Genomic DNA, 20,182 nt, shown 5'->3' with positions numbered 1-20,182 from the left:
CCACCCCCGCCATGACACACTCACACGCCGCGAAGTCCTTTGGAACTTTTATTATTGGGGTTGAAGAAGGGTCTGATCCGTCCCGTCACCGAGCCTCCCACCCCAGGACATGAAGGGAACCCAGGGCTCCCACCACCAGTTCTAGGGTCCCCAGCTTTAGAACCCCAGCAGGTGGGGCTGGAGGGGGAGGGGCTGGAAGGCAGGGAGAAAGAAGTGGGCGAGGGCTGGAATGGAGCAGGAGCATAATTTGGGCTGGTCGGGAGACAGAGGCTACAGTTGGGGCAAGAGAGAATCAGTTAGGGCTAAGGTCTGGATGAGGGTAGATCAGTTTGGGTAGAGTAGGGGCACCACTGCAGCAGAGAGCCTAGGCCAGGCTGGGAAGAGGTCAGGGGTCAGGACCAGAGGTTTCCATTCGGCCAGGTGAGGATAGGCTGGTCAAAGGTCAGGGTCATTTAGGGGGGACTGTGTCTAAGTGCACAGCGCCTGACCTGATTAGCCGATGAATGAATGCATGAGAGGCCAGAGACAGGTGCCCAGCTGGACCCTGGGCCCCTGGCCCCCCGGTCCTTGGTCTAGCAGAGGCTGCTGATTTCACTCTTACTGCACCCCCACTTGCAGCAGTTGCTGGAGAGGCCCGCCACGACATCACGGCCACCACGCAGAGCCCCCGGAGTCCCCTGCCAGCCAGGTTGGCTCCCATAGAAAGCCCAGGGGTACTTGGTCAGGGCCAACCACTCGCTGGAGGCTACTGACTCATCCAGCTCACTGTCTGGGTCCGAGTCTGCATCTGGGAAGGGGAAAGATGAAAAGAGTTAGGGCTTGGGGCTCAGTTTCTGTCACACGCAGAGTCTGGCTGGCCCAGCTACTTCGATTCTTGTGATGCAGCCTCATGGTCAAAGGTTTTACTCCATTCAGGCCCAGGTTCCAGCTTTGGTGGGCAAATTACTCAACCTCACTGAGCTTGCCTTTTCTCTCTTGTCATTTCTTTTCTCCTACTCTTTATTGAGAACCTGATGGTTAAGAGCATGTGTTTGGGGGGCACCTGGGTGGCTCCATCAGTTAAGCCTCCGACTCTTGATTTCGGCTCAGGTCATGATCTCAGGTCATGATCTCAGGGTCATGGATCGAGCTTCACGTAAGGCTCTGCACTCAATCATTCACGTCCGCTCTGCACTTCCCCCCCACTCATGCTATTTCTCTCTCTCAAATCAATAAATACATCTAAATAAAAATAAAAAAATAAAATGGGGCTCTTAAAAAAAAAAAAGAACATATGTTTGGGAGCTGAACTAAGCACCAATCCAGCCTCTCTGAGTTATAATCCTGAGCATATGAATTTACTTCTCTGACTCTTGGTTTCCTTCTCTGCAAAGTGGGGGTACTAATAACTCCTTTCTTCTAGAGTTTTATATGGAGTAAATGAGATAATTAATACCCAAAGAAAAGCTTAGAACAGTGTCTGGCACACGAGAAGCATTCAAAATAGCACTGATCATTTATTGAGCACTTACTATGTGCCAGACACTGTTTTAAAGGATTTAGTGGATTAACTCCTTTATTCCTCACAATGACAACCCCATGAAGTGAGTGCAGCTGTTATCATCTCCAATTTCCAGACGAGAACACCGAGGCACGATTTGGTAGACTAACTTGTGCAAGAAAACTCAGCTATGGGGGTGCTTGGGTGGCTCAGTCGGTTGAGCGTCTGTCTTCGGCTCAGGTCATGATCCCAGGGTCCTGCTCCGCGGGAGGCCTGCTTCTCCCTCTCCCACTCCCCCTGCTTGTGTTCCCTCTCTCGCTGTGTCTTTCTCTGTCAAATAAATAAAATCTTAAAAAAAAGAAAAGAAAGAAAACTCAGCTATGAAGTTGTAGGGCTGCTACTTGAACCCAGGCAGTGCGTCTTTCCAGTCCATATTCATACCATCATCATCACAACCCCCCCTTTTTTTTTTTGGCCAGGCTCCTGCCCCTCATGAAACTAGGCCCCATGCCCCCTGCTTGAGCCCCGACGGAACACCCTGCCCAGTTTAGACGGTGTCCTAATCTGTTTTTGACTCAGTGTTGCCACTTAACCATCCTGGGAGATTCAGAGACCGGGCCTCCTATTTTCAGATAAAGGGGCTCGGAGAGGGTAACCAACTCGTTAGGAAGGTCACCTGCTAGGTGGCAAAATCTGGCCTTGTGTACCCCACACTACCTTCCTCGGAGGTTGAAAAGCACTTCAGTGTCAGTTTCTAAATGGCGTCCCACCTCCCACCCCACCCCCCATCCTAGGAGTTGTGCAAGCAGCAGCCTTGCTTAAGGCAGGCTCACACTCGGCAGGTGCTCCAGAAATAGTAGCTAGTTCTCGGATGACTAGAGGGTGTAGATGGCTTGCCACCCCTATCCCGGCTCTGCTAACTGGCTCGTCCCAGCTCCGCCCAACTTTGAGGCCTGGGCAAGTTCCTCCAGTTGCACGTAGTAGGACAAGGACTCTTCTGCCCCGTCCCTGGCTCTTTGGACCATCCCATGTCCCATCCACTGTCCACCCCCTCCCCCCACACGCTACCTCCCCAGCCTCACCCGTAGCTTCAGGAGCCAGGATGTCCGACCGTCTCCACCGGGAGCCCCCGCAGGTGAAGATGACTGCCCGGATGAATTCCCGGCCGCAAAGCTTCACTCCATAGGGCGATGCCCGGGCCTCAGCCCTCAGCCATAGCTCCCCAGCCAGCACCCACATGGTCAGCAGCAACAGCAGCGGGCGCTTGGCCATGCTGGACAGCAACACCCGGGACTCTGGGGCACAGCGAGGCAACTTCCCTGGGTGTCTGTGACTCTGCTGCCTCCTGGCCCCCTCATTTATACATCCTGGCTCCCCCCACTTGTCATAGAGAAGGCAAGTGACCTCCTTTATCTCCTTCAGCAGAGGGGATACAGGCATGGCCCCCCACCCCGACCTTTCCCATTTCCAGGACCAAGTGATAACCTTTAACCATGGCTGGGGTGACGTGGTCCAGCTCACTGTCATCTTCAACAGAAAGGGCGAGAAGGTCTCAGTTCAGCAGAGACCAGGAACCCAGACCCCACCAGATGGGAAGAGAGGACACAGCCAGATACCGCCCCCCCCCCATTGGACCTCCTCCATGAATAATATCAACAATGATAATGAGCATTTCCACAGTATGGGCTGGGCTGTGAGGTCAGGCACCTCTCTAAGTATTTTACATCTACTTAATCCTCCCAATAACCTATGATAATGGTTCTCAAATTTGAGCAAGCCTCAGAATCTCCTGGAGGGCTTGTTAAAACCCTATTTTAAAATAGGGCCCTATTTACAGAGCATCTGAGAAGCTGCATTTGCAACAAATTTCCAGGCTTTGCTGATGCTGCAGTGGTCCAGAAACCACACTTTTGAGAGCCCCTGGACTATGAGATTAGGACTAAGATTATCCCCATATTACAGACAAGGAAACCGAGGCACAGAGTGGTGACAGAAGGTGCCCACGCTCAGCTAGTAAGGGGGTGGGGTGGAGATGGAGATTCCAACAGAGCCATCTGGCTCCAGAATCCATGCCCTCCAAGCGAAAATTTTAAGGATCAAAAAAAACTATTATGGAGACAGAGTTTCAATTTTGCAAGATGAAAAGAGTTCTGGAGATGGATGGTGACTGTGCTTGATGTCACCAGGCACTTAAAAATGGTTAAGATGGGGCACCTGGGTGGCTCAGTTGGTTAAGCGACTGCTTTCAGCTCAGGTCATGATCCTGGAGTCCCTGGATCGAGTCCCTGGATCGAGTCCCGCATCGGGCTCCCTGCTCAGCCTGGAGTCTACTTCTCCTTCTGACCCTCCCCCTCTCATGTGCTCTCTCTCTCTCTCAAATAAATAAATAAATAAAATCTTTAAAAAAATGGTTAAGATGGCAAAATGTTATGTGTGTTTTTACACATAAATTAAAAATAAATGAAAATATTAATATTAATATAAAATATATAAAATATATAAAAATAATAATTTAAAAATATTTAATTAATATACATAGAGAAGCTGTGATGTGCTGGGAAACGTTTACAAATGGGTTCTCCAGGAAAAAAAAAAAAGGCCCTGATTTGTAGCAGTTGTTTGTTTCTGGCCAATTTCAAGCTACCAATGTGATGTCAGTGTGGTCGCCAAAGTCCTGCAAAGTTAACCATCAGTTCTCACAAGTCTGTGTCAGCTAGCTCCAGGACACCACCAGAAGGTAAAATTTTTTTTCTATTTTTTTTAATTATTATGTTATGTTAATCACCATACATGACACCATTAGTTTTGGTTGTAGTGTTCCATGGTTCATTGTTTGCGCATAACACCCAGTGCTCCATGCAGAACGTGCCCTCTTTAATACACATCCCCAGGCTAACCCAACCTCCCAACCCCCTCCCCTCTAGAACCCTCAGTTTGTTTTTCAGAGTCCATCGTCTCTCATGGTTCATCTCCCCCTCCGATTTTCCCCCCTTAGAAGGTAAAACTTTAAGAATCAGAAACAGGACATCCAGGACAGCATCGCTCAGGTCAGGAAATAGGTGGTGCCAACAGCACAGACACCCCCACTGCATATCCTCTCTGCTCAGAACCCCGCCCTGACCCCCAGAGGTGGCCGCCATCCTGCCTTCAGTCATCACTGCTTTGCTTTCCGGCACAATTCTAACACTCACATGTGCGTCTCTGAGACAGATGGCTCTTTGTCTCCTTTCCTTTCTGTTTTCATTTTGCGTTCTAACAATTTGAACTTTTGATCAAAGTAGGACACACATGAGGAAAAGTGCACCGATCATAAGGGGACACCTGGAAGAATTTTCACAAACGAAACATATTTTGTAACCACTACTCGAGTCCAGAAAACAACATTTCCAGCCTCTCCCCAAGACAGAGGAATTAGTCTCCATCTTTTGGGAAGGGAGAATTTGGAAGAATTTGTGGACATGTGTTAAAAGTATAGTAATTGAGGGGCGCCCGGGTGGTTCAGTCGTTAAGCGTCTGCCTTCGGCTCAGGTCATGATCCCAGGGTCCTTGGTTCGAGCCCCGCATCGGGCTCCCTGCTCCGCGGGAAGTCTGCTTCTCCCTCTCCCACTCCCCCTGCTTGTGTTCCCTCTCGCTGTGTCTCTCTCTGTCAAATAAATAAATAAAATCTTAAAAAAAAAGTATAGTGATTGAGAAATGCTTTGGATGAAATATTTTAAGGTTATGAGAGGATCCTGTTTCCCTTTTTTTTTTTTAAGAGTTACTTATTTTTTTAGAGAGAGAGAGAGAGAGTGTGCACGCACAGGGCGGGGGAGGGGGCACAGAGGCAGAGGGAAGGAGAGAGAATCTCAAGCAGGTTCCCCACAGGGAGCCCGACACAGCAGGATCCCACAACCCTAGACCCTAAGATCATGACCTGAGCCGAAATCAAGAGGCATCCAGGCGCCCCGATTCTGTTTCCATTTAAAGTCTAACCACTGATTTTAGCATTCTGGGTGGATCGTGTGTATAGAAATTATTCCCGTGGTGTTTGTTTATTAGTAATTTTCCATTACCCCCTTCCTTCTACATTTACCATTATTTATGATTTGGAATTCTGGAAGGAAGAGCTGTTTCTGTCTCCAGTTATTTGTTTATTCAATCATTTATTTATACCAATATGGACTCGTAAACAGTTATTTTATTCTTTGGGTTATAATCCAATACTGTTGTTATTTATTTTGTTGCCCGAATTGTTCCAGCTGTGGCCATTGGGAACTCTTTCAATTGGTTCCTGCTCTAAGCATTTCATTTCACGCACTGTCCTTTTGACATGACTCCATATTTTTTGTTTGTTTTTGTTTTTTAGTACATCTATTGTCTGGCACAACGAGAAATTTGGGGCTTGTCCTGTGTTTTCCCTGTCCCAGTCCTAGAATCAGCCACTTTCCCAAAGAGAATATGAGATTCCCTTTAATGGAGAATGGCGCTGAGAAGTCAAGATTGGGGTGCTGACTCTGCTCACCACTACTGGGGATGGGGGATGGGCAGGAATGTCATTGCTTCTAGGTCCTCTCAGTTGATAGCATTTTTTTTTTTTAAATATTGGGGGTAGGGGCGCCTGGGTGGCTCAGTTGGTCCAGTGAATTGTTCGCTTTAACACAGTTAATTTTATGTTATCAATTTCATCCCAATTTAAATAAACAACAATAGGGGCTCTGGTGATGGGCTGAGCTGGGTTGGAATCCCTTCTCTGCCTCTTTCCTGCTGTGTGACCATAGGCAAGTCACTTAACCTCTCTGTACCTTGGTTTTCTCACCTGTAAAATAGGGAAGAGTCAATGAGTGCATCTTAAAACATTCTGTGGCAAGCAGTAAGCAGTAAGTGTCTGCCTTCAGCTCAGATTGTGATCCCGGGGTCCTGAGATCAAGCCCTGCACCAGGCTTCTTGCTCAGCAGGGAGTCTGCTCCTCCTTCTCTCCCTGCTCCTCCCTCCTCCGGCTTGTGCTCTCTCCTCTCTTGATCATTCTCTCTCTCAAATAAATAAATAAAATCTTTAAAAAAATAATGGGGTAAGGGCGCCTGGGTGGGTCAATCAGTTAAGTGTCTGACTCTTGGTTTAGGCTCAGGTCATGATCTCAGGGTTGTGAGATAGAGCCCCACTTTGGGCTCCTGCTCAGCAAGGAGTCTGCTTGTCCCTCTCCCTCTGCTTCTCCCCCTGCCTGCATGCTATCTCTCTCTCAAATAAATAAAATCTAAATAAACTAAAATATTGGGGTAAAATTCCTATACATAGAATTAACCACTTCGATGTTACATGCACACATGTGTTCATAGCAACACTCTTCACAACAGCCAAAAAGCAGAAATGACCCAAATTCCCATCAACAGATGAATGGATAAACAAAATGAGGTAGACCCATACAACGGAAAACAAGTTGGTCATGAAAAGGAATGAAGTTCTGATACATGTTACAATGTTTTGGACAGAGGTGGTGGTTGTACAACATTGTGAATATACTGTATGAGACTGAATTGTTGGCTTTTTTTTTTTAAGGTTTTATGTATTTATTTGACAGAGTGAGAGAGAGAGCACAAGTAGGCAGAGCGGCAGGCAGAGGGAGGGGGAGAAGCAGGCTCCCTGCTGAGCAGAAAGCCTGATGCGGGGCTCAATCCCAGGACTCTGGGATCATGACCCGAGCTGAAGGCAACCCTTTAACTGACTGAGCCACCCAGGCGCCCCTGAATTGTTCGCTTTAACACAGTTAATTTTATGTTATCAATTTCACCCCAATTTAAATAAACAATAATAGGGGCTCTGGTGATGGGCTGAGCTGGGTTGGAATCCCTTCTCTGCCTCTTTCCTGCTGTGTGACCATAGGCAAGTCACTTAACCTCTCTGTACCTTGGTTTTCTCACCTGTAAAATAGGGAAGAGTCAATGAGTGCATCTTAAAACATTCTGTGGCAAGCAGTAAGCGCTGTTTAAATGTTATTTCTTTTTTTCTTTTTTTTATTTAAGATTTTATTTATTTGACAGAGAGAGACACAGCGAGAGAGGGGACACAAGCAGGGGGAGTGGGAGAGGGAGAGGGAGAGGCAGGCTTCCTGCTGAGCAGGGAGCCCGACGCGGGGCTCGATCCCAGGACCTGGAATCATGACCTGAGCCGAAGGCAGACGCTTAACGACTGAGCCACCCAGGTGCCCCTAAATGTTATTTCTACCTGACACATTCCCTTTGGATTCAAACTTCATTCCTTTGTCCTTTTCTTCGTGACAAACTCCTGGCCTCGCTTGCCGCCTGTGGTGTCTGGGGCCAAGGCAATGCTCCCAAAGGCGGGAGTCATATCTGATTGTACAGCTTTGAAAGGGCTGATGAATAATATGCTCCCCTCCACCTACTCCCCTCCTGGCGATTCTCCAGGGACGCACCCTCTTGCCCTTTTCTCCATATCCCCAATGCCTGGCTCACGGGCTGGAAAAGATCATGCCAGGAGGTAATTGCTGCCTGTCTGATTTTGACTGGCCCAGAACCAGAAGGCTCCTTTGTGCCTCACACAGAATCAGAGTTTTGAGCGCAATACAGCTGCATTCAAATTCCAGTTCCCGCGAGACCTTGAGCAAGGCGGGGCATCTCTCTGAGTTCATTGGGAAGATGGAGTTAATAAGTATATTTCCTTCACGGGGCTGTTTGGGGACTTTGGTGAAATTATGCAAAGCGCTCAGCACCACACGTAGCGTACGGCAAGTGCAGTGGGTTGCATGGGACCTGCACAAAGATACCTCCACGTCCTAACCCTCGGGAACTTTGAACATTATATTATTTGGGAAAAAGGTCTTTGCATATGTAATTAAGGACTTAGAGATGAGATCATCCTGGATTATCTGGTTGGACCCTAAATCCAAGGACAGGTGCTGAAAACACAGACAGAAGAGATAAGGCCATGGGAAGACAGAGGCAGAGATTGGAGTGATGTACACAAAGCAGCCAAATCATGTCTGGAGCTACCAGAGGCTGGAAGAGACGTGGAAGGATATTCCCGTAGAGCTGAGGGAGCATGGCCTTGCTGACACCTTGATTTCAGACTTCTGGGCTCTAGAACTGTTTTTTTTGTTTGTTTGTTTGTTTGTTTGTTTGTTTGTTTAAAGACTTTATGCATTTGAGAGAGAGGAGAGAGACAGTGAGAGCACAAGCAAGGGGAGAGGCAGAGGGAGAGGGAGAAGCAGCCTCCCTGCTGAGCTGGGAACCCGACGTGGGGCTCGAGCCCAGGACCTGGAGATCATGACCTGAGCTGAAGGCAGATGCTTAACCATCTGAGCCACCCAGGGGCCCCTGGGCTCTAGAACTGTAAGAGAATAAATTGCCATTTTTGTAAGCCACACAATTTGTGGCAAACTGTAAGAACAGCCATAGGAAGCTAATACATAAGAATCAGGGGGTGCCTGGTGGCTCAATTGGTTGAGCATCTGCCTTCTGCTCACATCATGATCCCGTGGTCCTGGGATCAAGTCCCTCCTTGGGCTCTCTGCTCCCTGGGGAGCCTGCTTCTCCCTCTCCCTCTGTCCCCCCGCTTGTGCTCTCTCTCTATCTCAAATAAATGGATAAAATCTTTAAAAAAAACAAAGACTCGGGAAATGTTATGTGCTCCCAATATCATTATTATTTTCATCATCATCATTATTTCTGGTCAGCATAAAAATGCACCCAACTGGGGCCCCTGGGTGGCTCAGTGGTTAAGCGTCTGCCTTCGGCTCAGGCCATGATCCCAGGGTCCTGGGATCGAGCCCTGCATCGGGCTCCAGGCTCAGCGGGAAGCCTGCTTCTCCCTCTCCCACTCCCCCTGCCTGTGTTCCTTCTCTCACTGTGTCTCTGTCAGATAAATAAATAAAATCTTTAAAAAAAAAATGCACCCAACTTTTACTAATCCCAAACAAAGCCACTCTCTCCAAACTTCTTAACTAATCCTATTTCTGAACGGTCAATACATTCTGGTGGGTCAAGAAACAAAAAGTATAAGAATGTTTATGTTGCAGTGTCTCCCTCCCAACCTCAGACCCCTCCTTTCCCCTACAGGTAACCCACTGCTCTTGATTTCCTGAATATCTTTCTTTGCTTCTTCTTCTTCTTTTTTTTAAATAAAGATTTATTTATTTATTTATTTAGTATTTTAAGATTTTTATTTATTTATCTGACAGAGAGAGAAAGAGAGCACAAGCAGGGGGAGAAGCAGAGGGAGAGGGAAAAGCAGACTCCCCACTGAGCAGGGAGGCCCATGCAGGGCTCGATCCCGGGACCCTGAGATCATGACCTGAGCCAAAGGCATATGCTTAACCGATTGAGCCACCCAGGCGCTCCTATTTATTTATTTTTAATGTTTTATTTATTTGAGACAGAGACAGAGAGAGTACGAGTGGGGGAAGGGGTAGAGGGAGAGGGACAAGCGGACTCTTTACTGAGCAGGGAGCCCAACTCAGGGCTCGATCCCAGGACCCTGAGATTATGACCTGAGCCGAGGTCAGATGCTTAAACCGACTGAGCCACCCAGGGGCCCCGGATTTATTTATTTTAGAGAGAGACAGAGTGCTTGAGCAGAGGGAGAGGCAGAGGGTGAGGGAGCTGAGCTTGAAGCTGGACGTGGGGCTCAGTTCCAGGACCCCGAGATCATTACCTGAGCCGAATTCAAGAGTCAGCTGCTTAACCAACTGACTAGCTAGGTGCCCCGAGTATCTTTCCAGAATTTCTGTGCACCCGTATAAACAAATATGAATATAGGTTCTATTACCCCCCCACACACATCTGCTTTTACATAAAAGGGAGCATTTAAAATTGTTTATTGTGGGGGCGCCTGGGTGGCTCAGTTGGTTAAGCGGCTGCCTTCGGCTCAGGTCATGATCCCAGGGTCCTGGGATCGAGCCCCGCATCGGGCTCCCTGCTCAGCAGAGAGCCTGCTTCTCCCTCTCCCTCTGCCTGCCGCTCTGCCTACTTGTGCTATCTCTCTGTCAAATAAATAAATAAATAATATCTTTTAAAAATAAAATTGTTTATTGTGGTAAAATACACATAATATAAAATATGTCATTTTAACCAGTTTTAAGTGTCTTGTTCAGTAGCATTAAGTACATCACATGGTTGTGCGGCTGCCACCACCAACCATCTCCAGAGCTCTTCATCTTCCCAAACTGAAACTCTGTCCCCACTAAATACTAACTCCCCATTTCCCCCCCTTTCCTCTCAGCCCCTGATGCCCACCATCCTCCCTTTTTGTTTCTATGGATTTGCCTATTCTATGTACCTTGTCTAAGTAGACTCATATGGTATTTGTCCTTTTGTGTCTGGCTTCTTGCACTTAGCACAATGTTTTCAAGTTCAACCACGTGGTAGCCTGCATCAGAATTTCAATTCAAGTTCGCATGCTTTACACATTCTGCTACACCTTTTCCCCCACCACTTAACAAATGCTGGAGATCTCCCCTTATTAAAATTCTCTTCAGGGGCGCCTGGGTGGCTCAGTCGGTTAAGCATCTGACTCGTGATTTTGGCTCAGGTTATGATCTTAGGGTTGTGAGATTGAGCCCCGCATCAGGGTCCGCGTTGGGCGTGGAGCTTACTTCAGATTCTCTCTCTCCTCTCCGTCTGCTCCTCCCCCACTTCTGAAAAAATAAATAAAACTCTCTTCATACACTCTTGTTAGTTTTCTACACCTACAGAGTATTCTGCTGTGTGGATGCCCCATAGTTAACTTCACCCCCAGAGACAGACATTTTTTCATCCATTTTTTTAAAAAGATTTTATTTATTTATTTGACAGAGAGAGAGAGCACAAGCAGGGGGAGCGGCAGGCAGAGGGAGAAGCAGGGTCCCCACTGAGCAGGGATTCCCGATGTGGGGCTCGATCCAGGACCCTGGGATCATGACCTGACCTGAAGGCAGCCGCTTAAACAACTGAGCCACCCGGGGCGCCCCTCATCCATGTGTTTTTAAACTAACACTGCAGTGAAAAACCTTGTAGAAACATTAGTTCACACACAGGCAAGTGTTATCAGTAGAAAAATTCCCCCAAAGTGAGATTTCTGGCTTGAAGAATACGTGCACTTGTGCCTTTTAAATATTTTATTTATTATTATTAGTTTTTAAAGATTTTATCTATTTGAGAGAAAGAGAGAGAGAATGAGAGGGGAGAGGGAGGGCAGAGGGAGAAGCAGACTCCCGCTGAGCCGGGAGCCAAATGAGGGACTCGATCCCAGGATCCCAGGACCACGACCTGACCTGAAGGCAGACGCTTAACCAACTGAGCCACCTAGGTGCCCCGTGCTTTTTTTTTTTTTTTTTAGATTTATTTATTTATTTGAGAGAGAGCGAGCAGGGGGATGGGTAGAGGGAAAGGGAGAGAATCTCAAGCCGACTCCCTGGTGAGCATGGAGCCCAAGGTCACAACCCTGAGATCATGACCTGAGCAAAATCAAGTGTCCAATGCTTAACCGACTGAGCCACCCAGGCGCTTCTGTGCGTTTGTGCTTTTAATAGATATTTCCAAATGTTCCTTTTGGGGAACAGATTAATTCACACTCCCTCCAGCAACTAGTGAGGGTTCTGTTTCTCTATAGCCTCACCAACAGAGTGTATCAACCTTTGGATTTTTGCCAGTATAACGGGTGAAAAATTGTATGTCAGAGAAATTTGCATTTCCCTTCCATAAGTGCGGTAGAACATATTCCGTGCGTTCCAGAGCTATTATAGTTTATTCTTTCCTCTCTGGCTACCTTTGTCCATTATTTTTTGGGTTGTTGATCTTTTTCTTTTTGATTTCTAGAGTTCTTTATATATGAAGGAGATACACTATCTCGTTGTAAAATGAGTTGTAAATATTTTTTCCCAATTTGCCATTTCTCCAAACTTTTAAATTAATTAACACTAACATTGTTTTTAAAGATTTTATTTATTTGACAGAGAGAGACACAGCGAGAGAGGGAACACAAGCAGGGCAAGTGGGAGAGGGAGAAGCAGGCTTCCCGCCGAGCGGGGAGCCCGATGCCCCCGATGCGGGGCTCGATCCCAGGACCCTGGGATCATGACCTGAGCTGAAGGCAGTCACCTAATGACTGAGCCACCCAGGCGCCCCAACACTAACATTTTTTAAGGATTTGATGAGTGCCTGGTTTTGTGCTAGGTGCTTTAAACACACTATCTCATTTCAACCTTATTGACATCATTTTTCATCTCCAAATACTATAGCATGCCTTTCTAAAAAATAAGGACATTTACACAAAGACAAATATACAATCATTCTTCAGTATCATCTTATACCACACACATATTCAAATTTTCCTGAGTCTCTGAAATGTTTTCTCAGAGTTGATTTAGAGCAGCCCAGGCCAACAGAACTTTCTACAATGGTGGGAGTGTTCTCCATCTGTGCTTTCCAACATAGTAGCCACCGGCTACATGTGGCTATTGAGTGCTTGAAATGTGTTCAGGAGGAATGAGGAACTAAATGGTTCATTGTATTTTAGTTACTTTTAGTTTTAATAGCTACATGGAGAATTACAGGTCAACATCCCTCAAGCATGTAGGTGCTGGGGCGCCTGGGTGGCTCAGTTGGTTAAGCGACTGCCTTCGGCTCAGGTCATGATCCTGGAGTCGCAGGATCAAGTCCCACATCGGGCTCCCTGCTCAGCAGGGAGTCTGCTTCTCCCTCTGACCCTCTTCCCTCTCGTGCTCTCTATCTCTCATTCTCTCTCTCTCAAATAAATAAATAAAATCTAAAAAAAAAAAAAAAGAATGTAGGTGCAAAAATCCTCAGCAAACTATTAGTGAACTGAATTCAACAATACATTTAAAGGATCACACACCATGATTAAGTGGGATTTATTCCAGGGATGCAAGGATGGCTCAACGTCTGCAAATCAGTGTGATACACCACATTAACAAAATGAAGGATAAAAGTCATATGATCATCTCAATAGATGCAGAAATGTATTTGACAAAATTCAATATACTTTCATGATGAAAACTCTCAACAAACTGGGCATAGAGGAAACATAGCTCAGCATGATAAAGGCCATCTATGACAAGCCCACAGCAGACATCTTACTCACTGGTGAAACACTGGAAGCTTTTCCTCTAACATAGGAATGAGACAAGGGTACATGTTGTCACTACTTTTATCCAACACAGTACTGGAAATCTTAGCCAGAGCAATTTGGCAAGAAAAAGAAATAAATGGTATCCCTTCCCCATAAAAGTAGCTTCACTAGACTAGTGGCTACCATATTAGACAGTACAGATTTAGAATCTGTTTTCCTGACCCAAATACATCTAACCCATATTCATCGTCTCCATCCCTCACCTCCCAATTGGCCCTCAGCCTTTTGCAATCGGTTTTATGCTCCCCAAATGCCAGTGAGCCTACGTCTCACCCAGCCAAGTCTCTCCCCAAACACGATCCCACCTTCACTGATCCATGCAAAGCCCTCACTGGTCTAATTTCATCTCAGATCTCCAGTTCCTTGCTCTTCCCAAACCATTGCCAGAATCTCTAAGGCATTTGCCATGTGTTCCTGAAAAGGTATATATATATATATTTTTTATTTTTTTAAAGATTTTATTTATTTATTTATTCACGAGAGACAGAGGGAGAGAGAGAGAGAGAAGCAGAGGGAGAAGCAGGGTCCCAAGGAGCAGGGAGCCCGATGCGGGACTTGATCCCAGGACTCTGGGATCATGACCTGAGCCGAAGGCAGATGCTTAACCATCTGAGCCACCCAGGCGCCCAAAAAAAAAGGTATATATTCTTGAACAACAGGAGGTAGCATTTTGTATTTAATGTTTATCTTGTATGCTTGTTTTTTTTTTTTTTTTTAAGATTTTATTCAGGGCACCTGGGTGGCTCATTCAGTTAAGCATCTGCCTTTGGCTCAAGTCATGTCCTGGGTTCAAGCCCCATGTTGGATTCCCTGCTCAGAGGGGAGTCTGCTTCTCCTCTCCTCTACCCCTCCCCCCTGCTCATGCTCCCTCTCCCCCTCACTCTTGCTCTCTCTCAAATAAATAAAAAGCAGGGAGTCCTGCTTAGGTGGACATAAGTTCATGTAAATATGCATGTGCCCCAAGCATTTTCTCTCAAAGCCCAAGTATTTAGGGGATCACCTCTCAGACTTTTGTTGTTTTTATTTTAAAATCTCAGTTCATTCCTTTTTTTCCCAACCTTTCTTTTGGCTCTGATGATGCAATACTTCCAGCAGTGTTTTCCCTAGATCATCTTTTTTTTTTTTTTCTTAAAGATTTTATTTGTCAGAGAAAGAGGGAGCACAAGCAGGGGGAGCAGCAGGCAGAGGGAGAAGCAGGCTCCCCACTGAGCAGGGAGCCTGAGGCTGGACTCGATCCCAGGACCCCAGGATCATGAACTGAGCTGAAGGCAAACACCCAACCGACTGAGCCACCCAGGCGCCCCTTCCCAAGATCATCTTAACTCATCAAAACCTTGCTTGCAACTTATTTCCCAAACTGACTGGGTGTCCCCTGACACCAATCCCATTTTATCCATGGATATATCTGCACAGTATTCATATATTAAAAATTTATTTATTTTTTTACCCATTCGTGTAGTTTGAAAAGTTTGTTAGAACTAGCCAGCTAATCATTCCTAATGCTTCGTGTATAATAAGCAGAAATGCACCAGCTTTTATGATGATTTGCCAGTATAACAGGAGGATATCTTGTTTGCATTTCAATGCACCCAGTGTCAGACTCTCGTTACTAGCTGGCACATTAGTAGTTTTTTTTTTTTTTTTTTTTAAGATTTTATTTATTTATTTGACAGAGAGAGACACAGCAAGAGCAGGAAGACAAGCAGGGGGAGTGGGAGAGGGAGAAGCAGGCTTCCCGCCGAGCAGGGAGCCCGATGCGGGACTCGATCTCAGGACCCTGGGATCATGACCTTAGCCGAAGGCAGACGCCCAACTGACTGAGCCACCCAGGCGCCCCAGTAGATAGTTTTAAACTTCTTTTTTTCTCCCTTTTAGCAAAACTCCGTGGAGATCTCTTCCTCTTGCCACTTAGGTTGGGAGCAAGGTTGCCGTATTTTAAAATGCTACAGTGTGCGGATTTTCACCCCACTAGCATTTTCTTTTTTTTTTTTAAGATTTTATTTATTTGACAGAGAGAGACACAGCGAGAGAGGGAACACAAGCAGGGGGAGCAGGAGAGGGAGAAGCAGGCTTCCCGCGGAGCAGGGAGCCCGATGCGGGGCTCAATCCCAGGACCCTGGGATCATGACCGGAGCCGAAGGCAGACGCTTAATGACTGAGCCACCCAGGCACCCCTAGCATTACATTTCTTAAGAGCTACTTGGCTTTCACCATTGGCTTAGTATTCTATATCATGCAGCCTTCTGATTTCATCTTTCTAGAAATATGGACACCTACATGGCTTCCCACTGCAATGAGTATCCTTACCTCGTGCAAAACCTTCAATGAATATAAAAATGCGGAACAGAATTACCAAGTCACAGCTCTCTCAGTTTAACAGAGACCCCATAACTGGCTTAAATAAGAGAGAATGTCTGTCTGCGGGCCGACAGTTGGGAACCCCAAGTCCTTCTGTCAGTTGCTGTGTGATCTCTAGGGTAATATCTCCGAGGACATTTGGCTCAGTCTAGAGACCTCTTTGGCTGTCATACTTGGGAAGGGAGGGTGCTACTGGCGTCTAGTGGTGGCCAGGATGCTGCTCAATACCCTATGATGCACAATATCCTATGATGCAAGGACAGTCCCCTACCACAAAGAACAATTTGGCCCTAGAAAAGTCCCCACTCCTTTTTTCCAGGACTGACTTGTTGAAGAGACACCCCAGCTTCTGGATTTGTCTGTTGCTTCCAAATGTTGTCTTTTTTTTTTTTTTTAGATTTTATTTATTTTAGGGGGCAGGGAGGGGCAGAGGGAGGGGGAGGAAGAATCTCAAGCAGACTCCCTGCTGAGCTCAGAGCTGGACACGGGGCTCGATCCCATGACCCTGAGATCACGACCTGAGCTGAAACCAAGAGTCAGACACCCAACAGACTGTGCCACCCAGGCGCCCCCGATACTGTTGTTTAACTTGTCTCTCGACGCTTTCCATTTTCTGCAAACTGGATGTTAGGCTGAGAGACTTAATCAGAGTCAGGTTTAACATTTTGGCAAGATGTGTCGTAGGAGAAGCTGTGAACTTACTTTTGAGGCTGCAGGTCCCTTCACTGTGATGTTGAGCTTCATTGCAGCTAACACCGGTGACAATCTGGCTCCCGTGACGAAGTCCACACTCCCCTACAGCCAGCGAGCCATCCAGCACCTTGTGCGTATATTGTTCCCCATCATCCTTTCACCTGTAACACCCAATAGGCTTTATAATGCCTATTGATGATCACTGTCCAAATCGTTTCCTCGGCTTTTGCAAAATGGTGATTTTTTAAATTCTCTCTTTCCTTCTAAAGTTTTTTAAAATATTTAATTTATTTGAGAGAGAGAGAGAGAGAGAGAGAGAGAGAGAGAGAGAGCATGAGAGGGGGGAGGGTCAGAGGGAGAAGCAGACTCCCCGCTGAGCAGGGAGCCCGACGCGGGACTCGATCCTGGGGCTCCAGGATCATGACCGAACCGAAGGCAGTTGCTTAGCCAACTGAGCCACCCAGGCACCCCCCTTTCCTTCTAAATTTTTAAGCTAATACTGGGGAGGCAAGACCATCCTTAATTCCTTACTTTTAATTACCAATGTTTCAGAAAGGAGTTGGTCAAGAGCTGCTTCCAATGGTATAATGTGTGCATGTGTTTTAAACTTTCAAATTGGAGCATAATATACATAAAGTGCACAGATTTTTTTTTTTTTTAGATTTTATTTTTCTTTACTTGAGAGAGAGAGAGAGAGAGTGTGAGCAGAAGGAGAGGGACAGGGCGCCTGGGTGGCTCAGTTGGTTAAGCGACTGCCTTCGGCTCAGGTCATGATCCTGGAGCCCCGGGATCGAGTCCCGCGTCGGGCTCCCTGCTCAGCGGGGAGTCTGCTTCTCCCTCTGACCCTCTTCTCTCTCATGCTCTCTATTTCTCATTCTCTCACCCTCAAATAAATAAATAAAATCTTAAAAAAAAAAGAGAGGGACAGGCAGACTCCACACTGAGTGCAGAGTCCTACGAAGTGCCTGATCTCATGACCCTGAGATCATGACCTGAGCTGAAATCTAGAGTCGGAGGCTTAATCCACTGAGCCACCCAGGCGCCCCAAGTGCACAGATTTTGAATGGAGAGCTCAAGGAGTCTTTATATCTATATACCCACGCAATGCGGCGCTTGGGTGGCTCAGTCGTTAAGCTGCTGCCTTCGGCTCAGGTCATGATTCTGGGTCCTGGGATTAAGCCCCGCATCAAGCTCTCTGCTGGGCAGGAAGCCTGCTTCACCCTCTCCCACTCCCCCTGCTTGTGTTCCCTTTCTTGCTCTCTGTCAAATAAATAAAAATCTTTATATACCCATGCAAGCACTATCAGATAAAAAATTTAGAACATTTCCAGCCCACACTGCCTTCCCTGCCACAAAGGCTTATAATGAATATTTGTGATTGAAGAAATGGTTTCAGGCTTGGCTGTGCCCATCTTAAGGCTTAGGGATGTCAGGAAGGTGGGGAAATGGGTTGGAGGTGGAAATAGGGCTTCTAGTCCCAACTCCCCACAGGGCTGGCCCTGGGACCTCCACCTGTCTCACAGCAGCTGCAGGGCTGAGTGACTTTGCTCTGCCAGCTGCAATTTATTTTGGACACCTTATGCCTGGAAGTCTCATGAATTCTTGGGGGGACTTGTCAGGGCTGGGGTGGAGCGGGCAGTTCCAGGCAGATTGGGACTGCTACTGCTTCTCCTCTTCCATTGAGGGTCACATCCAGGGGCATGAAAGCACACTGGAAAGTCCCAGAAAAGGAGACAGGCTGTCTGGGCTCTGTTGCCTCCAGTTGTGTGATCCCGAGGAAGCACCTTTCACCTCTGAGATTCTGTTTGCTCACCTGGCTAGTGGTGGTGGTGGGGGTGTGTGTTCCACTTTGCTGAGTTGTTGGGAGGATTTCTTTCTTTCCTTTTTTTTTTTTTTTAAGATTTTATTTATTTATTTGACAGACAGAAACAGTGAGAGAGGGAACACAAGCAGTGGGAATGGGAGAGGGAGAAGCAGAGCCTGATGCGGGGCTCGATCCCAGGACCCTGAGCCACTCAGGCACCCCTGTTGGGAGGATTTCTGAGGAGTCAACTGGCTACCTGTAGTTCTCTGACCTCACCTCCTTGACACTTTCCTCTTTGCTCATTCTGCCCCAGCCAGATGTTTGTTCCTTCCCCGCCTGGACTTTGCCTCTGCAATTCCCACCACCTGGGTTTTATGGGGCTTGCTTCTTCCTCACCCACCACTCAGGCTCAGTTTGCATGATCAGGGGACACAGGCGACAGCACCCTCTTATGTTGCTCTTACAGCCCTCATAAACGTATCTCATGTATTAATTTCACTAATAATTGTGTCTCCCCTAGTAGAATGCAAGGTCTAAGGATTTGTCCGCTTTACTTTTACAGTCCGGGCCTTGCCCACAAGAAGTGTGAAATTGGTTGAACCAGGAAACAGAAGCTCAGAGATAGAGCCTCTTTGTCTCATTGTCACATAGCAGAAGTGGAATTTAGAACCATGGGCTCTGACCTGGTGGAGCCTAAGGCGCAAAATTTGAAGAACGGGGTGCCAAAAACTCACTTATCAAGATATTTTGAAAAATCAAAATTAAAGCAAAAAATTCAATGATTAAAATATGTTTTTAAATAAGTAAAAGACAAGATCCGATCCTGCACTTGCATGACTCACCTCACCTTAATCCCAGTCCTTGGCGGATCTTATCTTTACTTAAAATTTCGGTATTTTGCTCTTCACGGATTTTCTTCCCATTAATTTTGATACTTAAAAAATATCGGAAAAAAATACTGGATTAGAATGTCATTTATCTTAATGATTGAGTTTTTGCGCCTGAGGCGCGCTCACCCTAATCTTAACCCGCTTCTGTCTCTTCTTCCCTGCGGAAACTGAAGCGAGGAGGACGGTGTTGGGGAGCGGAACGGGGCGGGGGGCGGTGTGGGGCCCTGCAGGGCGGCCCGAGCTCCCCTGGGAAGGGCTGGGTACCGGCCTTTGCCTATCGCCGCCGGTAGAAGCCTCTAATTAAATCCTCCGCCTGCGGGAGACCTTTCCCAGAGCCCTCCGCACCGCCTGCGGGGCCGAGATAGCCGCGGCTGTCCCGGCCCCAGTGACCTTATCCGGCTCGAGAGGGCGGGGAGGCGGGAGCAGGCGCGGAGGCCCGGTCTAGGCAGAGGTGGCCGCGCGCTCGGGGGATGGGACCTGGGATCTAACCCCACATTGGCTCCCCACGACCATCCCACCACCAGAGGGCAACGAGGGTAGGGGAAGAGCGCCCAGTGACGTCACCGAACCTCTAACCCAGGCCCGCCGCCGACGTCACAGAAGAGCAGGTCACGTCACCGCATTCCTCCCGTGACGTAAGCGCGCGAAGCTAGGAACTGACCCACCGGGGAAGGGAGAAGTCTGAAGGAAGAGCGCTTCCCTTTCTCGCCTTTTATAGTTGGTAAGGCGTTTAAGGTACGCAGAGCGGACTACCATTCCCAGTTGGCCTTGCGTGTCGCGCATGCGCACGGTTCCCAGCTAGAGAGCGCGGCAAACCTTTGGAATAGATCGACGTCCCTT

General features: G+C 47.3%; 2 protein-coding genes across 12 annotated transcripts in view; one reads left to right on the top strand and one right to left on the bottom strand.

Moving 5' to 3' along the window:
- Positions 1-69: 69 nt before the first annotated feature.
- On the bottom strand, positions 70-20,043 carry RLN3 (relaxin 3). Of its 2 annotated transcripts, XM_027584000.2 has the most exons (5): positions 19,912-20,043; positions 19,295-19,386; positions 16,658-16,809; positions 2,559-2,775; positions 70-798 (listed from the first exon to the last, which is right to left on the bottom strand). In XM_027584000.2, the coding sequence occupies exons 4-5, from the start codon at positions 2,750-2,752 to the stop codon at positions 573-575; spliced, it is 420 nt and encodes a 139-aa protein (XP_027439801.1). In that variant the 5' UTR covers positions 2,753-2,775; positions 16,658-16,809; positions 19,295-19,386; positions 19,912-20,043; the 3' UTR covers positions 70-572. The 2 variants fall into 2 exon arrangements, 1 of the variants encoding a protein (XP_027439801.1); XR_003518065.2 differs by lacking the exon at positions 2,559-2,775 and having other exon boundaries at positions 652-787.
- RFX1 (regulatory factor X1) overlaps positions 20,007-20,182 on the top strand; it is a 31,403-nt gene continuing 31,227 nt past the window's right edge. For 5 of the 10 annotated variants that reach the window (XM_027583989.1, XM_027583985.1, XM_027583988.1 and 2 more), the window contains exon 1: positions 20,008-20,077. The gene's annotated coding sequence lies outside the window, so the exon portion shown is untranslated. Of the gene's footprint in view, positions 20,078-20,182 lie in introns of all 10 variants that reach the window. The other 5 variants (XM_027583991.1, XM_027583984.1, XM_027583987.1 and 2 more) reach the window with 5 other exon arrangements.

This window comes from Zalophus californianus, chromosome 1, assembly GCF_009762305.2.
Source record: "Zalophus californianus isolate mZalCal1 chromosome 1, mZalCal1.pri.v2, whole genome shotgun sequence".
NCBI lineage: Eukaryota > Metazoa > Chordata > Mammalia > Carnivora > Otariidae > Zalophus > Zalophus californianus.
This window is presented reverse-complemented; position numbering and strand designations above follow the sequence as displayed.

What these genes read in the sequence shown, in the direction of transcription:
- RLN3 (XM_027584000.2), bottom strand. Translation starts at nt 2,752, where the DNA reads ATGGCCAAGCGCCCGCTGCTGTTGCTGCTGACCATGTGGGTGCTGGCT. An exon ending in GCTCCTGAAGCTACGGGTGA is followed by an intron (nt 799 to 2,558) that starts GGCTGGGGAGGT and finishes CTTTTCATCTTT; the next exon opens with CCCCTTCCCAGATGCAGACT.